General features: G+C 48.2%; 1 protein-coding gene across 6 annotated transcripts in view; it reads right to left on the minus strand.

Annotated features, from left to right (window-relative positions):
• Positions 1-25,083, minus strand: part of LOC137417215 (uncharacterized) — a 90,862-nt gene extending 65,779 nt beyond the window's left edge. For 2 of the 6 annotated variants that reach the window (XM_078781489.1, XM_068103038.2), the window contains exons 1-2: positions 24,936-25,083; positions 16,356-16,418 (exon numbers count right to left, since the gene is read on the minus strand). In XM_078781489.1, coding sequence (XP_078637615.1) covers positions 16,356-16,418; positions 24,936-25,005 — 133 coding nt within the window. In that variant the 5' untranslated portion in view covers positions 25,006-25,083. Of the gene's footprint in view, positions 1-16,310; positions 16,419-24,935 lie in introns of all 6 variants that reach the window. The other 4 variants (XM_068103040.2, XM_068103037.2, XM_078781490.1 and 1 more) reach the window with 2 other exon arrangements.
• Positions 25,084-25,879: the final 796 nt, after the last annotated feature.

A 25,879-nucleotide genomic window follows, 5' to 3' on the forward strand; every position in this document is an offset into this window, starting at 1 on the left:
GGCGGTGTGGTGATTAGAACGTTGGCGGTGTGGCGATAAGAACGCTGGCGGTGTGGTGATAAGAACGTTGGCGGTGTGGCAATAAGAATGCTGGTGGTGTGGCAATAAGAACGCTGGTGGTTTGGCGGTATGGCGATAAGAACGCTGGCGGTGTGGCAATAAAAACGCTGGCGGTGTGGCAATAAGAATGCTGGTGGTGTGGCAATAAGAACGCTGGTGGTTTGGCGGTATGGCGATAAGAACGCTGGCGGTGTGGCAATAATAACGCTGGCGGTGTGGCAATAAGAATGCTGGTGGTGTGGCAATAAGAACGCTGGTGGTTTGGCGGTATGGCGATAAGAACGCTGGCGGTGTGGCAATAAAAACGCTAGTGGTTTGTCGTTGTGGTGATAAGAACGTTGGCGGTGTGGCGATAAGAACGCTGGCGGTGTGGCAATAAGAACGCTGGCGGTGTGGCAATAAGAACGCTGGTGGTTCGTCGTTGTGGCGATAAGAACGCTGGCGGTGTGGCGATAAGAACGCTGGCGGTGTGGCGATAAGAACGCTGGCGGTGTGGCGATAAGAACGCTGGCGGTGTGGCGATAAGAACGCTGGCGGTGTGGCGATAAGAACGTTGGCGGTGTGGCGATAAGAACGCTGGTGGTTCGTCGGTGTGGCGATAAGAACGTTGGCGGTGTGGCAATAAGAACGCTGGTGGTTCGTCGTTGTGGCGATAAGAACGCTGGCGGTGTGGCGATAAGAACGCTGGCGGTGTGGCGATAAGAACGCTGGTGGTTTGTCGTTGTGGTGATAAGAACGTTGGCGGTGTGGCGATAAGAACGCTGGCGGTGTGGCAATAAGAACGCTGGCGGTGTGGCAATAAGAACGCTGGTGGTTCGTCGGTGTGGCGATAAGAACGTTGGCGGTGTGGCGATAAGAACGTTGGCGGTGTGGCGATAAGAACGCTGGTGGTTCGTCGGTGTGGCGATAAGAACGTTGGCGGTGTGGCGATAAGAACGCTGGCGGTGTGGTGATTAGAACGCTGGCGGTGTGGCGATAAGAACGTTGGCGGTGTGGCGATAAGAACGCTGGCGGTGTGGTGATTAGAACGTTGGCGGTGTGGCGATAAGAACGCTGGCGGTGTGGTGATTAGAACGTTGGCGGTGTGGCGATAAGAACGCTGGCGGTGTGGTGATTAGAACGCTGGCGGTGTGGCGATAAGAACGTTGGCGGTGTGGCGATAAGAACGCTGGCGGTGTGGTGATTAGAACGCTGGCGGTGTGGCGATAAGAACGTTGGCGGTGTGGCGATAAGAACGCTGGCGGTGTGGCAATAATAACGCTGGCGGTGTGGCAATAAGAACGCTGGTGGTTCGTCGTTGTGGCGATAAGAACGCTGGCGGTGTGGCGATAAGAACGCTGGCGGTGTGGCGATAATAACGCTGGCGGTGTGGCGATAAGAACGTTGGCGGTGTGGCGATAAGAACGCTGGTGGTTCGTCGGTGTGGCGATAAGAACGCTGGCGGTGTGGCGATAAGAACGCTGGCGGTGTGGCGATAAGAACGCTGGTGGTGTGGCGATAAGAACGTTGGCGGTGTGGCGATAAGAACGTTGGCGGAGTGGCAATAAGAATGCTGGTGGTGTGGCAATAAGAACGCTGGCGGTGTGGCAATAAGATCGCTGGCGGTTTGGCGATAAGAACGTTGACGGTGTGGCAATAAGAACGCTGGCGGTTTGGCGATAAGAACGTTGGCGGAGTGGCAATAAGAACGTTGGCGGTGTGGCGATAAGAACGTTGGCAGAGTGGCAATAAGAACGTTGGCGGTGTGGCAATAAGAACGTTGGCGGTGTGGCAATAAGAACGCTGGCGGTTTGGCGATAAGAACGTTGGCGGAGTGGCAATAAGAACGCTGGCGGTTTGGCGATAAGAACGTTGGCGGAGTGGCAATAAGAACGTTGGCGGTGTGGCGATAAGAACGTTGGCGGAGTGGCAATAAGAACGTTGGCGGTGTGGCAATAAGAACGTTGGCGGAGTGGCAATAAGATCGCTGGCGGTTTGGCGATAAGAACGTTGGCGGTGTGGCAATAAGAACGCTGGCGGTTTGGCGATAAGAACGTTGGCGGAGTGGCAATAAGAATGCTGGTGGTGTGGCAATAAGAACGCTGGCGGTGTGGCAATAAGAACGCTGGCGGTGTGGCAATAAGAACGCTGGCGGTGTGGCAATAAGAACGCTGGCGGTTTGGCGATAAGAACGTTGGCAGTGTAGCAATAAGAACGCTGGTGGTTTGTCGGTGTGGCGATAAGAACGTTGGCGGTTTGGCGATAAGAACGCTGGCGGTTTGGCGATAAGAACGCTGGCGGTTTGGCGATAAGAACGCTGGCGGTTTGGCGATAAGAACGCTGGCGGTGTGGCAATAAGAACGCTGGCGGTTTGGCGATAAGAACGTTGGCGGAGTGGCAATAAGAATGCTGGTGGTGTGGCAATAAGAACGCTGGCGGTGTGGCAATAATAACGCTGGCGGTGTGGCAATAAGAATGCTGGTGGTGTGGCAATAAGAACGCTGGTGGTTTGGCGGTATGGCGATAAGAACGCTGGCGGTGTGGCAATAAAAACGCTAGTGGTTTGTCGTTGTGGTGATAAGAACGTTGGCGGTGTGGCGATAAGAACGCTGGCGGTGTGGCAATAAGAACGCTGGCGGTGTGGCAATAAGAACGCTGGTGGTTCGTCGTTGTGGCGATAAGAACGCTGGCGGTGTGGCGATAACAACGCTGGCGGTGTGGCGATAAGAACGCTGGCGGTGTGGCGATAAGAACGCTGGCGGTGTGGCGATAAGAACGCTGGCGGTGTGGCGATAAGAACGTTGGCGGTGTGGCGATAAGAACGCTGGTGGTTCGTCGGTGTGGCGATAAGAACGTTGGCGGTGTGGCAATAAGAACGCTGGTGGTTCGTCGTTGTGGCGATAAGAACGCTGGCGGTGTGGCGATAAGAACGCTGGCGGTGTGGCGATAAGAACGCTGGTGGTTTGTCGTTGTGGTGATAAGAACGTTGGCGGTGTGGCGATAAGAACGCTGGCGGTGTGGCAATAAGAACGCTGGCGGTGTGGCAATAAGAACGCTGGTGGTTCGTCGGTGTGGCGATAAGAACGTTGGCGGTGTGGCGATAAGAACGTTGGCGGTGTGGCGATAAGAACGCTGGTGGTTCGTCGGTGTGGCGATAAGAACGTTGGCGGTGTGGCGATAAGAACGCTGGCGGTGTGGTGATTAGAACGCTGGCGGTGTGGCGATAAGAACGTTGGCGGTGTGGCGATAAGAACGCTGGCGGTGTGGTGATTAGAACGTTGGCGGTGTGGCGATAAGAACGCTGGCGGTGTGGTGATTAGAACGTTGGCGGTGTGGCGATAAGAACGCTGGCGGTGTGGTGATTAGAACGCTGGCGGTGTGGCGATAAGAACGTTGGCGGTGTGGCGATAAGAACGCTGGCGGTGTGGTGATTAGAACGCTGGCGGTGTGGCAATAAGAACGCTGGCGGTGTGGTGATTAGAACGTTGGCGGTGTGGCGATAAGAACGCTGGCGGTGTGGTGATTAGAACGTTGGCGGTGTGGCGATAAGAACGCTGGCGGTGTGGTGATTAGAACGCTGGCGGTGTGGCGATAAGAACGTTGGCGGTGTGGCGATAAGAACGCTGGCGGTGTGGTGATTAGAACGCTGGCGGTGTGGCGATAAGAACGTTGGCGGTGTGGCGATAAGAACGTTGGCGGTGTGGTGATTAGAACGCTGGCCATTTGGCGGTTTGGCTGTGCTGTGATAAACATGTTTCATGTAGGCTGTTGAGGTGTTATTGAATGGATTTGTGTGGTTCATGGCATGTTGTATGGAGTAAATGTGATATGTGGTTGGAATCTGTAAATAGTTGAGCAGTGTTTGAGATTGGAGTCTGACAACAAGGGTTTCAGAATAACGTTTTGAGAAAAGAAAAGTGTATCATCCATGCACCCTATTATGTCACGTTGTTTCTTGGTATGAGTTATGAACGTCGTAAATTTAATTCCTCACTCACATCGGGTCATAGATCAGATGATGAAGTTTCAGATTTTTTGGGATAAGGATATCAATTCAACCATTAGTTATGGCTGGATAACCACTTCTCAAGATAATGTCATCGCTATGACCCTATATACCCCATGGGAGTTCATGACATCGGCACAGTTTCAATTTTTTTCATTTAGCCGTTTTGGAGAAATTTATGTCCAAATTTTTCCCCTTTAATCCAATATGGCTGCCATATAATGTGACCTATGACATCAGAATTAGCATAAAATATTCTCCATGTGGAATCCCTCCTATGTTTAAAGTTTTGCATCAATCGCACAAGCGGTTGCAGAAAAACCCATTTTCAAGTGAAAATATAAAGACGTGGCGATACACACACAGACACACAGGACTGACAGGGGTGTTGCAATAGTCTCACAACCATTTCAGGGTTAGGGTTAGGGTTACACACACACACAGACACACAGGACTGACAGGGGTGTTGCAATAGTCTCACAACCATTTCAGGGTTAGGGTTAGGGTTACACACACACACAGACACACAGGACTGACAGGGGTGTTGCAATAGTCTCACAACCATTTCAGGGTTAGGGTTAGGGTTACACACACACACAGACACACAGGACTGACAGGGGTGTTGCAATAGTCTCACAACCATTTCAGGGTTAGGGTTAGGGTTACACACACACACAGACACACAGGACTGACAGGGGTGTTGCAATAGTCTCACAACCATTTCAGGGTTAGGGTTAGGGTTACACACACACACAGACACACAGGACTGACAGGGGTGTTGCAATAGTCTCACAACCATTTCAGGGTTAGGGTTAGGGTTACACACACACACAGACACACAGGACTGACAGGGGTGTTGCAATAGTCTCACAACCATTTCAGGGTTAGGGTTAGGGTTACACACACACACAGACACACAGGACTGACAGGGGTGTTGCAATAGTCTCACAACCATTTCAGGGTTAGGGTTAGGGTTACACACACACACAGACACACAGGACTGACAGGGGTGTTGCAATAGTCTCACAACCATTTCAGGGTTAGGGTTAGGGTTACACACACACACAGACACACAGGACTGACAGGGGTGTTGCAATAGTCTCACAACCATTTCAGGGAGTGACTAAAAAGGAAAATATTTATATATTTGAGAGTTCCCCTTCAGGCGTTTTGAAATTTTTTGCATCATACTGTTGACACAATGCTGCTGATACCAGGAAGAAGGAAATTATCATCGTGATATTTCATTGGTATGCTAACAATGTATTATTTTTCTTTTACTCTTTTGGTTATATTTTATTACTTGCAAAATCGAAGGTTTTTCAAGGATATTGGTCGGTTCCGTTTGTGGTTCTGTCTGTGTGTCTGTCTGTTTGTCACCGGCCTACAGGTCACAATTCTAAACCGATCGTCACGAAACTTCACCACGTTGTATAAGTCGTCCCAATTGAGAAGCCTATTGATTTTGAGGGCAAAGGTCAAAGGTCATCTGGAGGTCAAATGTCTAAAATCGCCATTTTAAATCTGATTGACTTGAAAATTGAATATCATTTGTATATCAAGTCACTAAATTGGGAAATGAACTATTTTTGAGGTCAAAAGGTCATAGGTCAACTTAAGGTCAAATTTTAAAAATCATCAATTTTCATCTAAAAAGCCATCAATTCTCAACCGATTGACTTGAAAATTGAACAGCATTTGCATATCGAGTCACTAAATATGGAAAACAACTATTTTTGAGGTCAAAAGGTCAAAGGTCAACTCAAGGTCAAACTTCCAAAATCATCAATTTTATCTGAAAAAACCCATCAATTTTCATCCGATTGACTTGAAAATTGAACAGCATTTGCACATTGAGTCACTAAATAGGGAAACCAACTATTTTTGAGGTCAAAAGGTCAAAGGTCAACTTCCGGTCAAATTTTAAAAATCGTCAATTTTCATCTAAAAAGCCGTCAATTCTCAACCGATTGACTCGAAAATTGAACAGCATTTGCATATCGAGTCACTAAATTGGGAAACATACTATTTTTGAGGTCAAAGGGTCAAAGATAAATTCAAGGTCAAATTTTAAAAATCATCAATTTTCATTTAAAAAGCCGTCAATTCTCAACCAATTGACTTGAAAATTAAACATCATTTGCACATCGAGTCACTAAATTGGGAAAAAAACTATTTTTAGGTCAAAACGTCAAAGGTCAACTCAAGGTCAAACTTCCAAAATCATCACTTTTTATCTGAAAAAACCCGTCAATTTTCATCCGATTGACTTAAAAATTGAACAGCATTTGCACATTGAGTCACTAAATAGGGAAACCAACTATTTTTGAGGTCAAAAGGTCAAAGGTCAACTCAAGGTCAACCTTCCAAAATCATCATTTTCATCTGAAAAATCGTCAATTTTCTTCCTGTTGACCCGAGCTTTGATCAAGATTGTCAATTTTAATCTTGATGAAATGGACAATTTGCTGTATCAATGGAATTTTTTTCATGGGGAGGGAGGGGGGCGTATTTTGCAAGTATCGTGCTCCGCATGACGTCTTCTTGTTTTATTTATTTATTTATTTTTGATGTTGAAGGCTCCAGTCATGGACTATATAGTCCTCATCGAGGCCAGGCCTTAAATAAAAGAGCTGCATTGATAGCAAAGTGAAGAAAGAGAGAGTCTAAGAGTTTTTGAGGAAGTAAAAAATCTGCTTTTTGAAAAGGGGAAGGTCGTAAGTGTTTGGAAATACATGGGAAGGTAAAGAGTTCCAGAATTTGGCAGTGGAGGGGAAGAAAAAAACATCATAACAGCCGACCCTTGAGTTCCCAATGGCCACACAATAATCATGAGATGTAGTGGCTTGTCGAGTATTCCGTGGTCTTGCTAATGGCGGAGGTACACAAGCAGTAAGTTCTTGGGAGCAGAAACCAAAGTAATATCTGTGATTGCTGCGCATGCACAAGATTGGAGGTCTCGTCTCTTCAAAGTTGTCCATGCGCGCTCGTTTTCGAAGTTAAGTAACTTTTCACAATTGTGTTTTTGTCGAAACTGTATCTTTCTCTCGGTGTATGTACCTATTGGGGTGTCTCTAATAGTATTCTTGGCGTTGGTTTTTCATACCTGTGTACAGAATCGTCGGTCTTTCGTATCGCGTATTCTGAGGCCTAAGTGTAGTACGAGGCTACCGTGTCCGACCTTGGCTTGAGGCTTTGTTTTTGTCTCAGCGGTTCTCCGATCGCGCTGCAATTACTTTCTGGTCTCTGTTTTTCACGGTCTTTTCATCCCATACTTCCTTGTTTTAAAATCTCAAAAAAAAAAAAAAAAAAAAAAAAAAACATTTCCTTCTGTTCTTATTCGTTTATTCGTTCTTATTTGTTCGTTCGTTCTTCGACCACGTTGTTTGTGATCACGTGATCACGTTGTTAAAAAATGTCTCATCTGACCCCTGAAGACCTGTATTCTGTCATATTCTATAACACCTTTTTCTTCTTCTTCTTCTATAAAAGGATGCTTTCGACTTGCTCACCAAATCTATTCATTCCAAAAAAAAATTCCATCTCTTATAGTGCATCTTTCATTCATTCCCTAAACTCTCCAGCACTCCATCCTCCCTCCAGCGTCCTCAAACGTATTTTTGACTCGAATGTCTCAAGAAACTCATTTTGCAATAAATGTTCGTTTCCCATTAATCGTACACTTTTCAAAATCCCATCACCCCAAAATCCCATTTCCCATCACCCCTCCCCTCTAAATCTACCCCCTTGCCCCTCCCCTCCAAATCATCCCCATCACCCATCTCTTTCAAATCTTCCCCCTTGCCCCTCCCCTCCAAATCTTCCCAATCACCCATTCCTTTCAAATCTCCCCCCACACCACTCCCCTCCGAGACTCTCCCTCGCTCCTCCCCTCCTAGACTCCCCTCTCACCCCTCCTCCTCAAAGCGTCCTCCCCGCTTCTTCCCCCTTCCAACTTTCACCTTCATCTCCCTCAACCTTCTGCCTCGCTCTTCCCCCTCGTCAAATAACACATCACTGCGCCTCTCCCAATCACCATCAAACCTTTTGTCTGCCCCATTCTTCCCTCTCTCCAAGCTATTCTGTAATCTCCGACACACCTTCAACAGCTCTCCCTACCTCTTCCTCCTCTTCCACATCTTACCCTACCGCTCCCCCCCCCCCCCCCCCCCCTGTTCTGTATCCGATGCTCCCCCTTCCTCTTCCTTAACAGTATGGACCTCAAACATCCAGGGCCTTCGCTCAAACTTGTCTGATCTCTCCATACAGGTTGCTTCTGACAAACCAGACGTGATCTGCTTAACATAAACTTTCCTCCTTCATGATGTCTCTGATTCCTTGGTATCTCTCCCAGGTTACTCCCTCCACCGGTATGATAGACCTGAGCCTCGTCCTGGAGGTGGGGTTGCTATCTTTATAAAAAACTCTCTTCCTCACTCGCCCTGCACTGCCCTCTCTCCACCTCACCCCCAGGAATACCTTTGGCTACGGCTTCCCCTTCGCTCCCACCTTTTGTTCATATGTGTGTTGTACCGTCCACCAAACAGTGATGACTCCATCTACATCTCGCTGTCTGAGAATATGGACCAACTTCTATCTACCCATCCCAACTCTCTCTTCCTCATATGTGGTGATTTCAACTGTCACCATGCCAGTTGGCTGGGTGTGGGTACCGCTCTCACCAGCCATGGCTCTTCAGCAAAGGACTTCTGTGACTCACTGGGACTGACACAATCTGTCAATTTCCCGACCCGGATTTCAGTCAACGGAGCATCTTCTCTTCTGGACTTGGTTATGACTAACTTCCCTGAAAATGTCTGCTGCTCTTCTTCTGCTCCAATCGGCTCTTCAGATCATGTGCTTGTTAAAGTGGACATCTCTCTGACCATTCTCAGAGAGCCTCCTCAGCATCGACGAGTCTGGCATTTCACTTAGGCCAACTGGCACGGTCTTCAAGCAGCCATCAATCATCTGGACTGGTCTCCCATCTCTACTGCCTCTGACATAAATTCTTCCTGGGAATTCTTCCAAAGCAAACTGCTCTCTCTCATGCACAGATTTATCCCATCTCGTCTTCTGTTGTCATACCCTTCTTCCCGTCCATGGTACACGGAATCTTGTGGTGAGGCTATTGCCCAGAAACAACTTGCTTTCGTCTCCTGGAAAGCAAATCCAATGGAAGGAAATCTCATTTCCTTTTTTCACAAAGCCCGAAACAAGTGTGTGTCCACCCTCAGGAGAGCCAGGAAACAATATCTCTCCGTTCTCAGGACCGAACTCTCTTATCTGTCTCCCTCTTCCAAATCCTGGTGGCGTCTGGTCAAATCTGTTTCTGGTGTTTGTTCCCCCTCCATCCCCTCCCTCACCTCAAATGGCCACACGGTTGACTCCGCACGTGAAAAAGCTGAATGCCTCAACTCTGTGTTTGCCTCTAAATCTTGTGTCCCAAACCCATCCCTCTCTGTACCCACCGTACCCAGTCGCACCCAGCTGCTCCTGGACTCTGTGTCCTTTCCTCCTGACAAGGTGGAAAAGTTTCTGTCAACCCTCGACTCGGATTCTGCAACTGGACCTGACGGCATCAGCCCACGGGTCCTAAAATCCTGCTCTTCCGCTCTTTCACTCCCTCTCTCTGTTCTCTTGACCCTCTCTTTTGCTCAAGGTCATCTTCCATCTGCTTGGAAATCTGCCAACATCGCCGCTTTGCACAAAATAGGTGCAAAAACAGATCCCAGCAACTACAGACCTATCAGCCTTCTCCCAATTATCAGCAAAGTCATGGAATCCATCATTGCTTCAGATATGAAATCTTTCCTCTTCTCCAATGGCTTGATCTCTGATCATAAATTTGGTTTCAGACCTGGACACTCTACTCTGGACATGCTGCTTCTGCTTTCTCAACAATGGATGGAGGTCCTCAATGCCAAACAGGAAATTAGAGCAGTCTCCCTTGACATATCACGTGCCTTCGATACGGTCTGGCACCCCGCTCTGCTCACCAAACTCTCCTCTTTTGGTATCCATGGAAATCTCCACGCATGGCTGGCGGACTTCCTCTCTAGTCATAGTCAACGTGTGGCCCTGAATGGGTTTCTCTCATCTCCTCTTCCTGTTCAGGCTGGAGTTCCACAAGGCAGTGTTCTGGGCCCTGTGCTTTTTCTGGTCTTCATCAATGATCTCTCTGACTCTCTTGAAAATCCTTTGTATCTCTTTGCTGATGACTCTACTCTCTGTCGCTCCATTCTTCATCCCTCAGATCGGCAGTCTGCAGCCTCCTCACTCTCTGCAGTCCTGGACAAAATCACAGACTGGGCAAACAAGTGGAACATGTCTTTCAATCCTGACAAATCTCACACACTTACGATGTCTCTCCGAAAAGACCGACTGGACAACCCTCCCATCCACTTTCTGAATAATCCTCTCCAAGAAGTTCTGTCACTCAAGCTTTTGGTTCTCACTATCTGCCATGATCTTTCCTGGGAAAACCACATTTCAAATCTGGCCTCCAAAGCCAGTCGTCGACTGGGCATCCTCCGTCGTGCGAAGTCCTTCCTTCGCACACCTGAGCTCCTCACCACATACAAGGCTTTCATCCGCAGCTCAATGGAATACTGCTCTCCGCTCTGGGCTGGTGCTCCTGCCTCACACCTAGCTCGTCTTCACGCTGTTGAAACCAAAGCATTCAGAATCATTGGAATCTCCCGCGATGAAGCTAACTCCAAGGGCCTCTCACTCACTCACCGCAGGCAGGTTGGTGGTCTTTCCGTCTTCTACCGACTCCTCTCTGGCCTTGCCCCCCCAGCTCTCTCTGGGCTCTGTCCCCCAAATATTCCTACAGGTCGCACAAGATCTGCCTGCAACCCTCTTATGGTCAAACTGCCAAAATCAAGACTCTCTGCTCACCTTCACTCCTTCATTCCTCTTTTCTCCCGCCTCTGGAACAAACTCCCTCACTCTCTTCAATCCCACTCCACCCTCCAGGTCTTTAAAACAGCTGTTCACCACCATCTCTTATCTTCCCCCATCCAAAACCTTGATCTTTTCTACCCCCGCTAATTTCACCCCAATTCCACTTTTTGGAAATACCAACTTCTGTCCTGGAAGTCCTTGGTGTCCTTGTGTTTTATACTTCTCCCTCCGGGGGGGGAGGGAGAAGCAGGGAGATGTGTGGAAGGGGGGGGGCCCCTTCCCACGCCTCCTCCCCCCAAGCCCTCTCCCTTCCACACATCTCCCTGCTCTCAAATGTTGTGTTTGTGTGCTTCCCCTTCTCTCCCCATCTTGTTTTCCGCTCCCTCCTTTTATATATTTTGTTTGTCGGGTTGATTTGTTTGTGAAGTAAATGTTAGCTCTTTCACGAGCCTCGATTCGGTATTTAAAAAAAAAAGAAAAAAAAAAAAGAGGAAGAGAGCCAACTTTTCGGTGTGATTTGAACGGGTCAAATTTTTAGGTCAGATTGGGAGAGTTGATACGTTGGATTACTTTTAATTCAATTCTGTCCAGTAAGTATGTGGAACTAGAACCTCCCCAGATGTGAGAGCAGTACTCTATACAAGGACGAATCAATCCTTTACAGAGTTGAAGCAACTATTGAGAGGAGAAGAATCTTCGACATCTGAACAGGACTCCCAGTTTATTCAAGGCAGATTTAGCTGTTTGTGTAATGTGTGGATTCCAGGATAAATTTGATGTTAGGGTAATACCTAGTAGGTTTATTGAATCACATGGTGTAATTGTGGAGCTTTCAAAGGAGATTGGAGAGTTGAGAGTAGTTTTAGAGAGAGATATGGGAAGAAATTTAGTTTTAGAAGCATTAAACTTAACGTGATTACATTTGCCCCACTGGGAAATCTTGTCGAAATCGGAAATCTACGGAAGATTATTTTCGAGGAGATTATAACCAGGATTATAGGGTCGGCAATATAGCTCAGCGGTAGTGCCCACTGTACACATCTTTCAGCTGTCTAGTCTGAGTTGGATTCTCGGCCCGACTACAAACTGTCATCCGGGGCCCGGTTGCTAGAAGCCCGGATAAGCCTATCCTGTGGATAAATCACATATCCGGCACATTAAATGTATCCACAGGATAGCTTCTAGTAACCAGGCTCTGGTGTTTTGCAGCCAGGTAATTCTATCATTGAGTTCCCCATACTTCGGAAGAAAGTTAAGCCGGGTGTCTCATCTGCTGGGATTCCCTACAGTAGCATTTTGAAAGGAGTGTGCCACCCTGGTTAATTCCACATTCCTGCCCCGACTACTATCGTTGACAAAAACCACCCTGTGTATGCAAAACCAAACCGAGGAGACTCCTTCGGCAATGCACTCCATACCTGCCCACGGGCAGGTAAACAGCATTGTAGAAATGTCTACAAAAATGGATAACCACCGTTTAGAGGCCATTTTTCCCTGCAAAGCAGGGGTTGGCCTTTTTCGGGCACCGTGGTTGTTGTTGTTTTTTGGTCCCCTTTTTGAAGCAATGTTTTATGGCCGGATGCCCTTCCTGCCGCCAACCCTGTTTGGCACCTTTTGCGGCAAACAGGGAATTACCAGTGAACTGGTGCTCAATTTGCCGACCTCAGAGGGATGACAGGCTGAGTCAACCCCCCTGGCGTTAATTCAGTGATCGACCGGGATTCGAACCCAGGATTGCTAGGATCCTAAGCTGGCACCCTAGCCGCTAAGCCAATGCCAGGCTCTACAAAAATGGATGTTGCTTGAAAATAATTACTCGCTAAACCATGAATTTGTTCAACAATTGTTGATCAAGCGAAGAATGGCAAAAATGTTTAAAATTATACAATCAATGTTTACGGAATAAATATGAATGTGGACCAAAAGGTAGAAATGTAAAACTTGAGATTCGCTGCTCTCGAGAATTTAAAATGTGTTGAATAACTGGTTGGATGACAAAATAATCTTTCAAGTTGCGCATGAAATGTATAACTTACTGTATGTAGGAAAAGTAGGGGACAGTGTTGTCTTGCTAGGCAAATGGTGGTCCGTGATTGGACAGGGGAGGAAGATGATGTTTATTATTCTGACACATTTGGCTGCAGAGATTGAACTACTGTGGTGGACTCGGTTGACACTAATTTTCTTTAGTGTTTTTTTTGGATACAAGATCGAGGCTCGTGTAAGAGCTAACATCGATCACAAAAAAACGGACACGATGGTGGGTGGTGGTGGAACAAACAAACGGATGGTGGAGACACATAAAACATACAATAAAGGGAGCAGGAGACAAGACAGGGAGAGAGAGAGAGGGAAGCACACAAGTACAACAGTAGAGCACAGGGACATCGGGAGATCTGTGGGAGGTAGAGGCTTGGGGGGAGGAGGCATGGGAAGGTGGGTGGTGGGAGAGGTATAAAACACATGGACACTGCTAGGACTTCCAGGAAAGAAGTTGGTATTTCAAAAAAGTAGATCTGGGGTGAATTAACGGGGGTAGAAAGATCAAGGTTTTGGATGGGGGAGGATAAGAGATGGTGGTGAACAGCTGTTTTAAAGACCTGGAGGGAGGAGTGGGATTGAAGAGAGTGATGGAGTTTGTTCCAGAGGCGGGAGAAAAGAGGCATGAAGGAGTGAAGGTGAGCAGAGAGTCTTGATTTTGGCAGTTTAACCATAAGAGGGTTGCAGGCAGATCTTGTGCGACCTGTAGGAATATTTGCGGGACAGAGCCCAGAGAGAGGTGGGGGGGGGCAAGGCCAGAGAGGAGTCTGTAGAAGACGGAAAGACCACCAACCTGCCTGCGGTGAGTAAGTTAAAGGACCTCGGAGTTAGCTTCATCGCGGGAGATTCCAATGATTCTGAAAGCTTTGGTGTGAACGGTGTGAAGCCGAGCTAGGTGTGAGGCAGGAGCACCAGCCCAGAGGGGGGAACAGGGAGAATAGTTGTCCACGCCATGTTGACAAAATTGGGTTATCTTGAGTAAATCTAAACCTGCTGACTATACACGAACTCCGCTTTGCGCCCCTGCAAAAGGTAAGCGGTTATTATTGGCATGGAGGAAGTTATTAGAAGGTAAGGTCGGTGATGTCTTTTTGTGGTCACGATGTACAATAAGGTATTTGTCACAAATAGGAATGCAACTTGTGCTTCCCAGATCGATTCCGGGCCAAGCTCGACTCAGCTACGAGGAGCGGATGAAGGAGACAGGGCTTTATACATTAGAAAGGAGGAGATCAGGAGGCGACATGACAGAGATGTTTAAGATAATGAAGGGTAAAGACAAAATAAGTGCAGAAGAGTTCTTCAGCAAAATACACAGTGAGAGGACCAGGGGCCATAGCCTGAGAGTAAAGAAGAGGAGAGTTAAGATGGTAGTAAGGTAAGGGTCTTTCACTCAGAGAGTAGTTGATGCATGGAATGGTCTTCCTAGAAAGGTAGGAGCAGCAGAAACAGGAGGTAGGTTTAAATTGGAATTGGATAGGTACCTGAAAGTATTGGAGATAGGGGGTATAGGGATATCAGCAGAACTTGTGGAAAACTTGAGTATGGACGGGTGATTGTGTACAGTGCATTCAGAAAGTATTCAGACCCCTTCACTTTTTCACATTTTGTTATGTTGCAGCCTTATGCTGAAATCGTTTAAATTCATTTTTCCCCTCATCAATCTACACTAAATACCCCATAATGACAAAGAGAAAACAGGATTTTAGAAAGTTTTGCAAATTTATTAAAAACAAAAAACTGAAATATCACATTGACATAAGTATTCATACCCTTTGCTATGACACTTGAAATTGAGCTCAGGTGCCTCCCATTTCTCTTGATCATCTTTGAGATGTTTCTACACCTTGATTGGAGTCCACCTGTGGTAAATTCAATTGATTGGACATGATTTGGAAAGGCACACACCTGTCTATATAAGGTCTCACAGCTGACAATGCATATCAGAGCAAAAACCAAGCCGTGAGGTCGAAGGAACTGCCTGCAGAGCTCAGAGACAGGATTGTGTCGAGGCACAGATCTGGGGAAGCCTACAAAAAAATTTCTGCTGCATTGAAGGTTCCGAAGAGCACAGTGGCCTCCATAATTCTTAAATGGAAGAAGTTTGGAACAACCAGGACTCTTCCTAGAGCTGGCCGCCCGGCCAAACTGAGCAATCGGGGGAGAAGGGCCTTGGTAAGAGAGGTGACCAAGAACCCGATGGTCACTCTGGCTGAGATCCAGAGATCCTGTGTGGAGATGGGAGAAACTTCCAGAAGGACAACCATCACTGCAACACTCCACCGATCTGGGCTTTATGGCAGAGTGGCCAGACGGAAGCCAAACAGTTCAATCTTGGTTTCATCAGACCACAGAATCTTGTTTCTCACAGTTTGAGTCCTTCAGGTGCTTTTTTGCAAACTCCTCGCGGGCTTTCATGTGTCTTTCACTGAGGAGAGGCTTCCGTCTGGCCACTCTGCCATAAAGCCCAGATCGGTGGAGTGTTGCAGTGATGGTTGTCCTTCTGGAAGTTTCTCCCATCTCCACACAGGATCTCTGGATCTCAGCCAGAGTGACCATCGGGTTCTTGGTCACCTCTCTTACCAAGGCCCTTCTCCCCCGATTGTTCAGTTTGGCCGGGCGGCCAGCTCCAGGAAGAATCCTGGTTGTTCCAAACTTCTTCCATTTAAGAATTATGGAGGCCACTGTGCTCCTGGGAACCTTCAATGCAGCAGAATTTTTTTTTGTAGGCTTCCCCAGATCTGTGCCTCGACACAATCCTGTCTCTGAGCTCTGCAGACAGTTCCTTCGACCTCATGGCTTGGTTTTTGCTCTGATATGCATTGTCAGCTGTGAGACCTTATATAGACAGGTGTGTGCCTTTCCAAATCATGTCTAATCAATTGAATTTACCACAGGTGGACTCCAATCAAGGCGTAGAAACATCTCAAAGATGCTCAAGAGAAATGGGAGGCACCTGAGCTAAATTTCAAGTGTCATTGCAAAGGGTATGAATACTTATGTCAATGTGATATTTCAGTTTTTTCTTTTTAATAAATTTGCAAAACTTTCTAAAATCCTGTTTTCTCTTTGTCATTATGGGGTATTGAGTGTAGATTGATGAGAGAAAAAATGTATGTGATCTACCGAGCGTTGTTCTCGCTTAATCTGGTGTTGGTGTGACACAGGCATGATGGGCCAAATGGCCTCATGCACATAATTGCCTTGTTATGTACGTTTTTGCAATCCTGAAAAACATTTCAGCACACTTATAACACCTTTCGAAACTCAAGAACCCACAAGATATTACCTTTCGAAATAGGTACAACTGTATTACCGGTTAATGTTGGAGTCGAAGGTATCGGGGTCGTGTTGATCGTACCCTTTGGGGTGGTTGTGCTTGTTGTGGTTGTTTTACTTGATGTGAGGATTTTAGAAAAATTTCCTGGAAAGCCATAAAAAAAAGTAATCAGTTGCTTTGAATGCTGAATCTCACTGTCACTCTGCCCTCAGGGTATAAGACGGAGGAAATATTTTGCCCACGTTCTGATAAACAGAAGGTTTTTAAAAGTGCCAAGAAGGCGACTTGTGTTCTATTGTTCAAATATATAATTCAATTTAAATGAAATAAAGTTTTTAAAAGTTGTAGAGAAAAAAACTTTTTTGAAAGTTTACCGCTGTTGATGCAGCGTCTTCTGCACCACCTTATTTAATATATTACACTAGCAGAAGTACCCGGCATTGCCGGGCGGGGGAGGGGTGGGGTGGTGGGGAAGAGGAGGGGAGGGGAATGGGGGGGAGGGGAGGAGAGGGGGAGAGGGGGGGAGGGGAGAAGAGGGGGGGGGAAGTACCCGGCATTCCGTGTATAAACGTGAGGGAGAAGAGGGGGGAGGGAGAGAGGGAGGGGGGGAGGGGAGGAGAGGGGGGGAGGGGGAGGGATGGGAGAGGAGAGGGGTGGGAGGGGGGAGGGCGGGGAAGGGGTGGGGGGGAGTGGAGGGGGGAGGGGAGGGGGAGAGGGCGGGGAAGGGGTAGGGGGAGGGGGAGGGGGAAAAGGGAGGGGGAGGGGGAAAAGGGAGGGGGAGGGGAGAAGGGGAGCGGGTAGGGTGGAGGGGGAGGGGAGGACGGAGGGGGAAGGGGGAGGGAAAGGGAGGGCCAGTCAACAATGATGTTGCAGTTCTCATGGTCGGAGAGCAGCACAACAATCGCGACATCGTCCTGAATCTTCGCAACAGCACGAAGCGGATTTGGAGACTCACAGATCCTGTGACGCCCTCCAGTACCGGTGTTGCCGGGTGGGGGAAGGGAGACCCGTACATTCCCAACCCGTACATTCGCCCTCTCGACTCAAGCTCACTCGGACAAAAGCCTCGCACAAATTACACCGTGAAGGCCCAATGGCCATGTCTATGCCACAAATCAAGTACGTGAGCGAGTCGGGCGCACTGAATTGAAAATATATAGAACGCTCATACTCCGTGAAAAGTGAAGCCAACTGGCGGCGGAGATGGAACATCACGTGATCGCTCTGAGCGAATCAGCGCGCTGCTCTGCCACCGGTCAGAATCCGTGTATAATATTCCTCGCTGAAAAAAAATCTATATGAAACATGCTACTATCTATGCTAAATCATGCTAAATCATGCTAAATCATGCTAAATGCTAATCATGCTAAAATCTATGCTACTTGCTGTGAGTTTATGGCGGCAAGGAACATCACGTGATCGCGTCACGAACATCATTCGTGATCACGTCATCACGTGATCGTGATCGTCATCAATGAGCGCGAATGAGCGAATCAGCGTGCTGGAAATTTTCCTTCCTTACTCATGGCGTAAATAAATATACTGCCGTAAATATGATACTGAAGGAGCTGTGCTCCAACGCGAGTCGAGGAGGTGGCGACGGCGGTTCGGTCGGCGCGGAGCTGCTCATTGTACACGCCAGGGAGCTGAAGGTCTCGGCGTTGACAAGGCGACGTCGTTTGACGTCGACCAGCAGCCCGTGCGCGCAGAGGAAGTCGGCGCCCAGCAAAGCCATGGGGACGCTGGCGGTCACAAAGGTCCACTGAAAGCGCTGGCTGCCGAAGCAGAGGGTGACGTTGCGAGGGCCGAAGGTGCGTATGGCCGATCCATTAGCAGCGACCAAAGAGGGGCCGCAAACGGCGTTCTGCCTGTCCTGCTCGGAGGCGGGTATTACGCTCAGTTGGGCGCCGGTGTCACAAAGGAAACGCCGCCCGGACGCTTTGTCCCTAATAAAAAGCAAGTTGCCCGAGTGGCTGGTAATGAACGCCGTCCCGGCCGTTTCCCGACTTGCCGAAAGTGCACGGGGGTCGGCATGCCCGAGCCTTGTGTCCGAACCTGGCGTGGTAATAACACCACGCCTGGTCAGGTGGAGGCCCCGGCCGTCGTGTTGGAAGCGGTCAGCGCGGCGTGGCAGCCGCCAGTTGCACCAGCAGTTTGGCCTCCAACTGCGCAGGGCGCTCGGGCGTTGCCTCGGACGGCGGCGGGCTCCAGGTAGCCGCTCCGATGTGCTGGCCCGCCGAGGAGATCTTGTCGGCTTCCTTGGCGAGGGCGCGGGGATCCGTAATCGACGTGCCAGCCAGGGCGAGGCGTACCTGGTTAGGCAGCTGGCGAAGGAACAGCTCGCGGAACAGAAAATCCGGAGAGTGCTCACCGAGCAACGAGAGCATGTAGTCCATTCGCTCGGACGGGCGCGTGTCGCCGAGCTCGGGCAGGTCGAGCAGGCGCCGTGCCCGTGCCACCGGTGAGAGGGCGAAAGCGTCGAGGAGGAGCGTCTTAATCACGTCATACTTGTCAGCAGCTGGCGGGCGCTCGAGGAGGCTCAGGGCGCGGGCCGCGGTGGCGGAACTGAGCGCTGCTACCACATGGTGGAAGTGGGTGTCGTCGGCGGTGATGCCTCGCAGGGCGAACTGGGAGTCCGCCTGGGCGAACCAAACAGCCGCGTGAGCCTCCCAGAAGGTAGGCAGTTTAAGGGCCACTGCCGTGTCCATGTTCGGGGTCACCAATGAAGGAGCTGTGCTCCAACGCGAGTTGAAAGGATTGACGCGACCAAAGACGGAAATTCGTCCGAGTTGCTTTATTGCACGTATCAAACTCGGGTACTCTGAAAAGCCTGTTTATCGGGCAGCAATATATATACACATTTATGCCGGAGCGTTTGCCCGGGAAAAGCGAGACCGGGCATGCCCGGGTGTCAAGGGCGAGTCCTGGAAAGGCGAGTCTGGACCTGCCCGGGCATCCTGGGCGAGCCTTGGAAAGGCGAGGCTGGGCGTGCCCGGGCGTTCTGGGCGAGCCCTGGAAAGGCGAGAGCGGGCATGCCCGGACGTCCTGGGCGAGCCCTGGAAAGGCGAGAGCGGGCATGCCCGGGCGTTCTGGGCGAGCCCTGGAAAGGCGAGAGCGGGCATGCCCGGCGTCCTGGGCGAGCCCGGGAAAGACGAGACCGGGCGTGCCCGGGAGGTTCGGGCGAGCCCGGGAACAGCGAGTCCGGGCATGCCCGGGAGAGGCGCGTCTGGGCCCGTCTGGACGAGCACGGCATGGCGATTGCGCCCTGGCCGCGTCCTGGTAGGTGCAAGGCGATTGTGTACACCCAGCGGTAACCGCTACAGTACATTATTAAAAAATAAATGTACTACAATATTTTTGAAAAATTTCATTGGTTGCTAGAAGACGGCAGCATGTAAAAACCGTTTGAATATTTGAAATACAGTTTGATCCAGAGGTAAGTGGTATGGTCTTGCTGGTTGCTGGCCACGATATGTGTAAGGGAAATTATTTTGGTGTCCTGTAGCTGGTCGTGCTAGTTGGTGAACACGGTACATTTAAGGGAAATTATTTTCTGTCATTCTTCTGAGTGGTTGCTTCTCCTTCCCCGTATTTTTGTTCATTTTATTGTTTTTTTCCACTCTCTTGAGTTGTGGGCCTTCCTTGAGTGGTATTACATTTATCATCATCATCATTGGAATGTCTGTTGTAAAGATACGGACATCAAGTCCGTATCTTGACGCAGAGAGCATCAAGCACCATCTTTTTATACCAGGCAACGGCAACGGCAACGGCAACGCACTAACGCAGACCTCGCTCGGCCCCGCCCACAGCGACCTCTCTCGGCCCCGCTCACAGCTGCCTCGCTCGGCCCCGCCCACAGCGACCTCGCTCGGTCCCGCCCACAGCGACCTCGCTCGGTCCCGCCCACAGCGACCTCGCTCGGTCCCGCCCACAGCGACCTCGCCCGGGCCCGCCCACAGCGACCTCGCTCGTTCCCGCCCACAGCAACCTCGCCCGGCCCCGCCCACAGCGACCTCGCTCGGTCCCGCCCACAGCGGCATCACTCCGCCCGACACGGCACTATCTATATATTATTCGTACAATGCCGGGTACTTCTGCTCGCTGAAAAAAAATCTATGTGAAACATGCTACTATCTATGCTAAATCATGCTAAATGCTAATCATGCAGAAGTACCCGGCAAAAACGCAATCGCTTTTCGCTCTGAAATACGTGCGAACCGTAACTGAGTTAATGGCGGCAACGAACATCACGTGATCGCTCTGAGCGAATCAGCACGCTGCTCTGCTAGCGGTCAGATTCCGGTCATAATATTCCGCACTGAGGTTAAAATATGGTAAAAAAATATTATGAAATAAATTTTTCGGTCGGCCATGTTCGTCCCAGGCTCAATGACCATGTCTGTGTAAAATATCAAGTACGTGAGCCTCTCCGGTTAGGAGTCTATCGGTAACATGACACACACACACACACACACACACACACACACACACACACACACACACACACACACACACACACACACACACACACACAAACTGTGTTTTATATATATAGATTAGTTCTTCGTGCCTGTTGTTTGTGTCCTTTATGGTACCCCTAAATACATTACGTTTCCTGTTTGGAATGATTTTTGAATTTCGTTTGACTGCGAGACAGGCCATACAATCCGATATTCCATACAATCCGATATTCCATACAATCCGATATTCCATACAATCTGATATTCCATACAATTCGATATTCCATACAATTCGATATTCCATACAATTCGATATTCCATACAATCCGATATTCCATACAATTCGATATTCCATACAATTCGATATTCCATACAATCCGATATTCCATACAATTCGATATTCCATACAATTCGATATTCCATATAATCCGATATTCCATACAATCCGATATTCCATACAATCCGATATTCCATACAATCCGATATTCCATACAATTCGATATTCCATACAATTCGATATTCCATACAATTCGATATTCCATACAATCCGATATTCCATACAATCCGATATTCCATACAATCCGATATTCCATACTATCCGATATTCCATACAATCTGATATTCCATACTATCCGATATTCCATACAATTCGATATTCCATACAATCCGATATTCCATACAATCCGATATTCCATACAATCCGATATTCCATACAATTCGATATTCCATACAATCCGATATTCCATACAATTCGATATTCCATACAATCCGACATTCCATACAATTCGACATTCCATACAATCCGATATTCCATACAATCCGATACTCCATACAATTCCATATTCCATACAATTCGATATTCCATACAATTCGATATTCCATACAATCCGATATTCCATACAATCCGATATTCCATACAATTCGATATTCCATACAATCCGATATTCCATACAATTCGATATTCCATACAATCCGATATTCCATACAATTCGATATTCCATACAATCCGATATTCCATACAATTCGATATTCCATACAATTTGCCAATTTCAGATCTAAATTACTGCTAAACTGCAGATCCGTGTTCCGATTCATGTTCCGATTCGTATTCTACAGCATTCGAAATAGGTAATTCAATTGGAATTAGTCGTTCCTCGATCACAGACAGACAAAGCGAACCAATTGCCTAACACTGCTTTTCGTTTTGCCCACGTGGGGTAAAAATGTCACCTTGCCTGCGTTAAGGAATCACATGCAGGACTATCCATTGATATGTTTGCATCCTGTTTTTACGTAACTTCTCATAAAGCAAAGAACACCAAGGAAAGACAGATGCACCGGATCCGAGGAGCAGGATCCAAAACCTTGATCTTTTCTACCCCCGTTAATTCACCCCAGATCCACTTTTTTGAAATACCAACTTTTTTCCTGGAAGTCCTAGCAGTGTCTATGTGTTTTTTTTTTTTTACCTCTTATACCCCCCCCCCCCACCCCTTCCCATGACTCCTCCCCCTAAGCGCTCTCCCTCCCACAGATCTCCCGATGTCCCTGCTCCCCATGTTGTCTCCCGCTCCCTTTATCATATGTTTTATGTGTCAGTTTGTCTTTTTGTGATCAATGTTAGCTCTTACACGAGCCTTGATCTTGTATTAAAAAATTTTTTTTTAAAGTACCTAAAATCTCTCAGCTGAAATGAAGGGCAAGGTGGAAGGAATTGCCAAAGTGGGTAAACCAATCAACATCCTCTATTCTGTAGGATGCAGCACCGACGTCGTCGTCTATGTATGGCCAAATAATTCGGATGTGGGACCGTGAAACGTCTCGAAAAATTGTTGCGAAGAAATAATTATTTGGGGTCAAAGGGAAATCTGAACTTTTCAAAGATTGTGAATTAGTGTCTTGATGAATGGGTCGTGGGATAGAAGGGTAGAAACATTTCTACTTGGCCCAGTTTAGTAGGGCAACTACAAGGGGAAAGGGATAAGGCACACCAGGTGTATGGCTTGGGATCCTAGGATCCTGAAACGGTTAGAGTGCTGGCGTGGGCCATGTGGATCTTTGGTGGTACCGCCTTATGTTAGACTGCGACAGGTGGTACAGCCTGATGTTAGACTGCGACAGGTGGTACAGCCTGATGTTAGACTGCGACAGGTGGTACAGCCTGATGTTAGACTGCGACAGGTGGTACAGCTTGATGTTAGACTGCGACAGGTGGTACAGCCTGATGTTAGACTGCGACAGGTGGTACAGCCTGATGTCAGACTGCGACAGGTGGTACAGCCTAATGTCAGATTGCGACAAGTGGTACAGCCTGATGTTACACTGCGACAGGTGGTACAGCCTGATGTCAGACTGCGACAGGTGGTACAGCCTGATGTTAGACTGCGACAGGTGGTACAGCCTGTTACACTGCGACAGGTGGTACAGCCTGATGTTAGATTGCGACAGGTGGTACAGCCTGATGTTAGACTGCGACGGGTGGTACAGCCTGATGTCAGACTACGACAGGTGGTACAGCCAGATGTCAGATTGCGACAGGTGGTACAGCCTGATGTTAGACTGCGACGGGTGGTACAGCCTGATGTCAGACTGCGACAGGTGGTACAGCCTGATGTTAGACTGCGACAACTGGTACAGCCTGATGTCAGATTGCGACAGGTGGTACAGCCTGATGTCAGACTGCGACAGGTGGTACAGCCTGATGTCAGACTGCGACAGGTGGTACAGCCTGATGTTAGACTGCGACAGGTGGTACAGCCTGATGTTAGACTGCGACGGGTGGTACAGCCTGATGTTAGACTGCGACAGGTGGTACAGCCTGATGTCAGATTGCGACAGGTGGTACAGCCTGATGTCAGATTGCGACAGGTGGTACAGCCTGATGTCAGACTGCGACAGGTGGTACAGCCTGATGTTACACTGCGACAGATGGTACAGCCTGTTACACTGCGACAGGTGGTACAGCCTGATGTTAGACTGCGACAGGTGGTACAGCCTGATGTTAGACTGCGACGGGTGGTACAGCCTGATGTTAGACTGCGACAGGTGGTACAGCCTGATGTTAGACTGCGACAAGTGGTACAGCCTGATGTTAGACTGCGACAAGTGGTACAGCCTGATGTTAGACTGCGACAGGTGGTACAGCCTGGTGTCAGATTGCGACAGGTGGTACAGCCTGTCAGATTGCGACAGGTGGTACAGCCTGATGTCAGATTGCGACAGGTGGTACAGCCTGATGTCAGATTGCGACAGGTGGTACAGCCTGATGTCAGATTGCGACAGGTGGTACTGCCCGTCAGATTGCGACAGGTGGTACAGCCTTTAACACCAGCTCGGTGAATTCCTGTGGCTGTCTGCTGACTCACTCATCGCTGTAGAATATCCGCAGGTGTGAAATAGTCTCCGTCATGTTGAAGTTCACCACACATTCCACCACAACAAGCCGCACTGCCAGATGTTTCAGATTGTTGAAAGTAAATGACCATGATCGCTCATCCAGTTCAGACCAGCGTTCTCTCATTCTCATTGGCACAAAAGGTTTATCGAAAATGATTTCTACACGTTTTAACCCCAAGAGATTCAATTACAAAACAGAGGGGCAATACACCTGGCGCTCACCTGGTAGAATAAACAGTATACTGCACCGACTAAAGGTATTTTAAACCAATTCCAATACTTGCTAGAAGACAGGGCAGCATAGTACAATCATACTAACATAATCATAAGATTTTAAACAAACAAACAAAAAAATACCTATTTTGGGGGGCAACCCCTACCTCTCCGTATATCTCCTTAGACCCCAATATTTTTAATGCCGTGAACAAACTTTGGTACATTACAGGTGACGAAGGTTGTGGTCAAGTTTCTTCGCAATAGTGTTTGTAGTTACAGAGGAAAAAGCAAATACCTATTTTGGGGGTCAAACCTCGATCCACTTCGACCCCGGTAAACCCCCTTAGTCCCCGATTAACGTGTATCCGCTGGATCGACGTTAAACATTCCACGGTCTCCTTCGCGAAGATCGAGGTATTCCCAAAACCCTGGACAAATGACACCTGACAGCCGTGACACCACCGGGAAGGCAACGGCAACCCACCCAATGCAATAATCTCGATGAGGCTGCTTGGGCAGCCCCGATATCAGTGGTAATCGATAACATAAATGAACTCATCAGGCTGCCAGACATCCCTCAACTCACCTGATGCTGCGTCCACTGTCCAGGTGAAGAACATCAAGGGAATCAGCAGGTCTTTCGATAAGTTCGCCATATCTGATGCCAGGTGCAGCCAACGGCCTCGTCACGAAACTGTGACTGCTTGGAACGTACTCGATCACGACCTAATTACTGGAATTTCTGGTTTCTCAATAACGTCACGATTGTCACGTCACCTGTTTCTTTCATTAAAGGACCAACGGAAACACCCGGCAAAATGACGGTGAACAAAACTCAATACAACACAGAGAATTATAATGAATACAAAGTTATGAATTATGTCCGATTAATTATTGCCAATTAATAATACAGTCCAAGAAATGAGAGTTTCACGGTGCGATGAGGGAAACAAGTTGTCAAAACATTCTGTGTTGGTATGTGGAGATAGCAGTGAACAACTTCCACACACAAATACATACACACACACACACACGCACACACGTATACATATACATATACATACACAGCACACACACACACGCACACACGTATACATATTGTTGCGGATATGAGGACTGTATATTTTTTTGATTGTGTGAATTATTATTATTGTTTATTCTGCGCCTCCTGCCTCCGGAGCTGTGTAAAGGTCAAAGGGCATCCCATAATTAGTCCATAAAGCATCCACACCACAGCCAATCATAGAATACCCCTGTTCAATAGTTATATCTTATTATGTGTTTTTAGGGTAAGGCTGTGTCTCCCATTAATTGAAATACTCCATTGCACCAGTGAAAGAGATAAATTCCCTTCATTCCCACTCCTAACACTTCCATTCCCCCCTTTTCGTCAATTGCAATTCGCATTGCCAACTGCATGTTGGGCGGTTTTCCCTTCATCCGCCATTGACCACGAGGCAGGGTTGGGGAAGAAAGGCGGGTCCCCACCTCGTCATAGAGGGGAGGAGTGAGTCAGCCCCACTCAACCAA

This window comes from Myxine glutinosa, chromosome 7 (genome assembly GCF_964187855.1).
Source record: "Myxine glutinosa chromosome 7, kmMyxGlut1.1, whole genome shotgun sequence".
Taxonomy (NCBI): Eukaryota; Metazoa; Chordata; class Myxini; order Myxiniformes; family Myxinidae; genus Myxine; species Myxine glutinosa.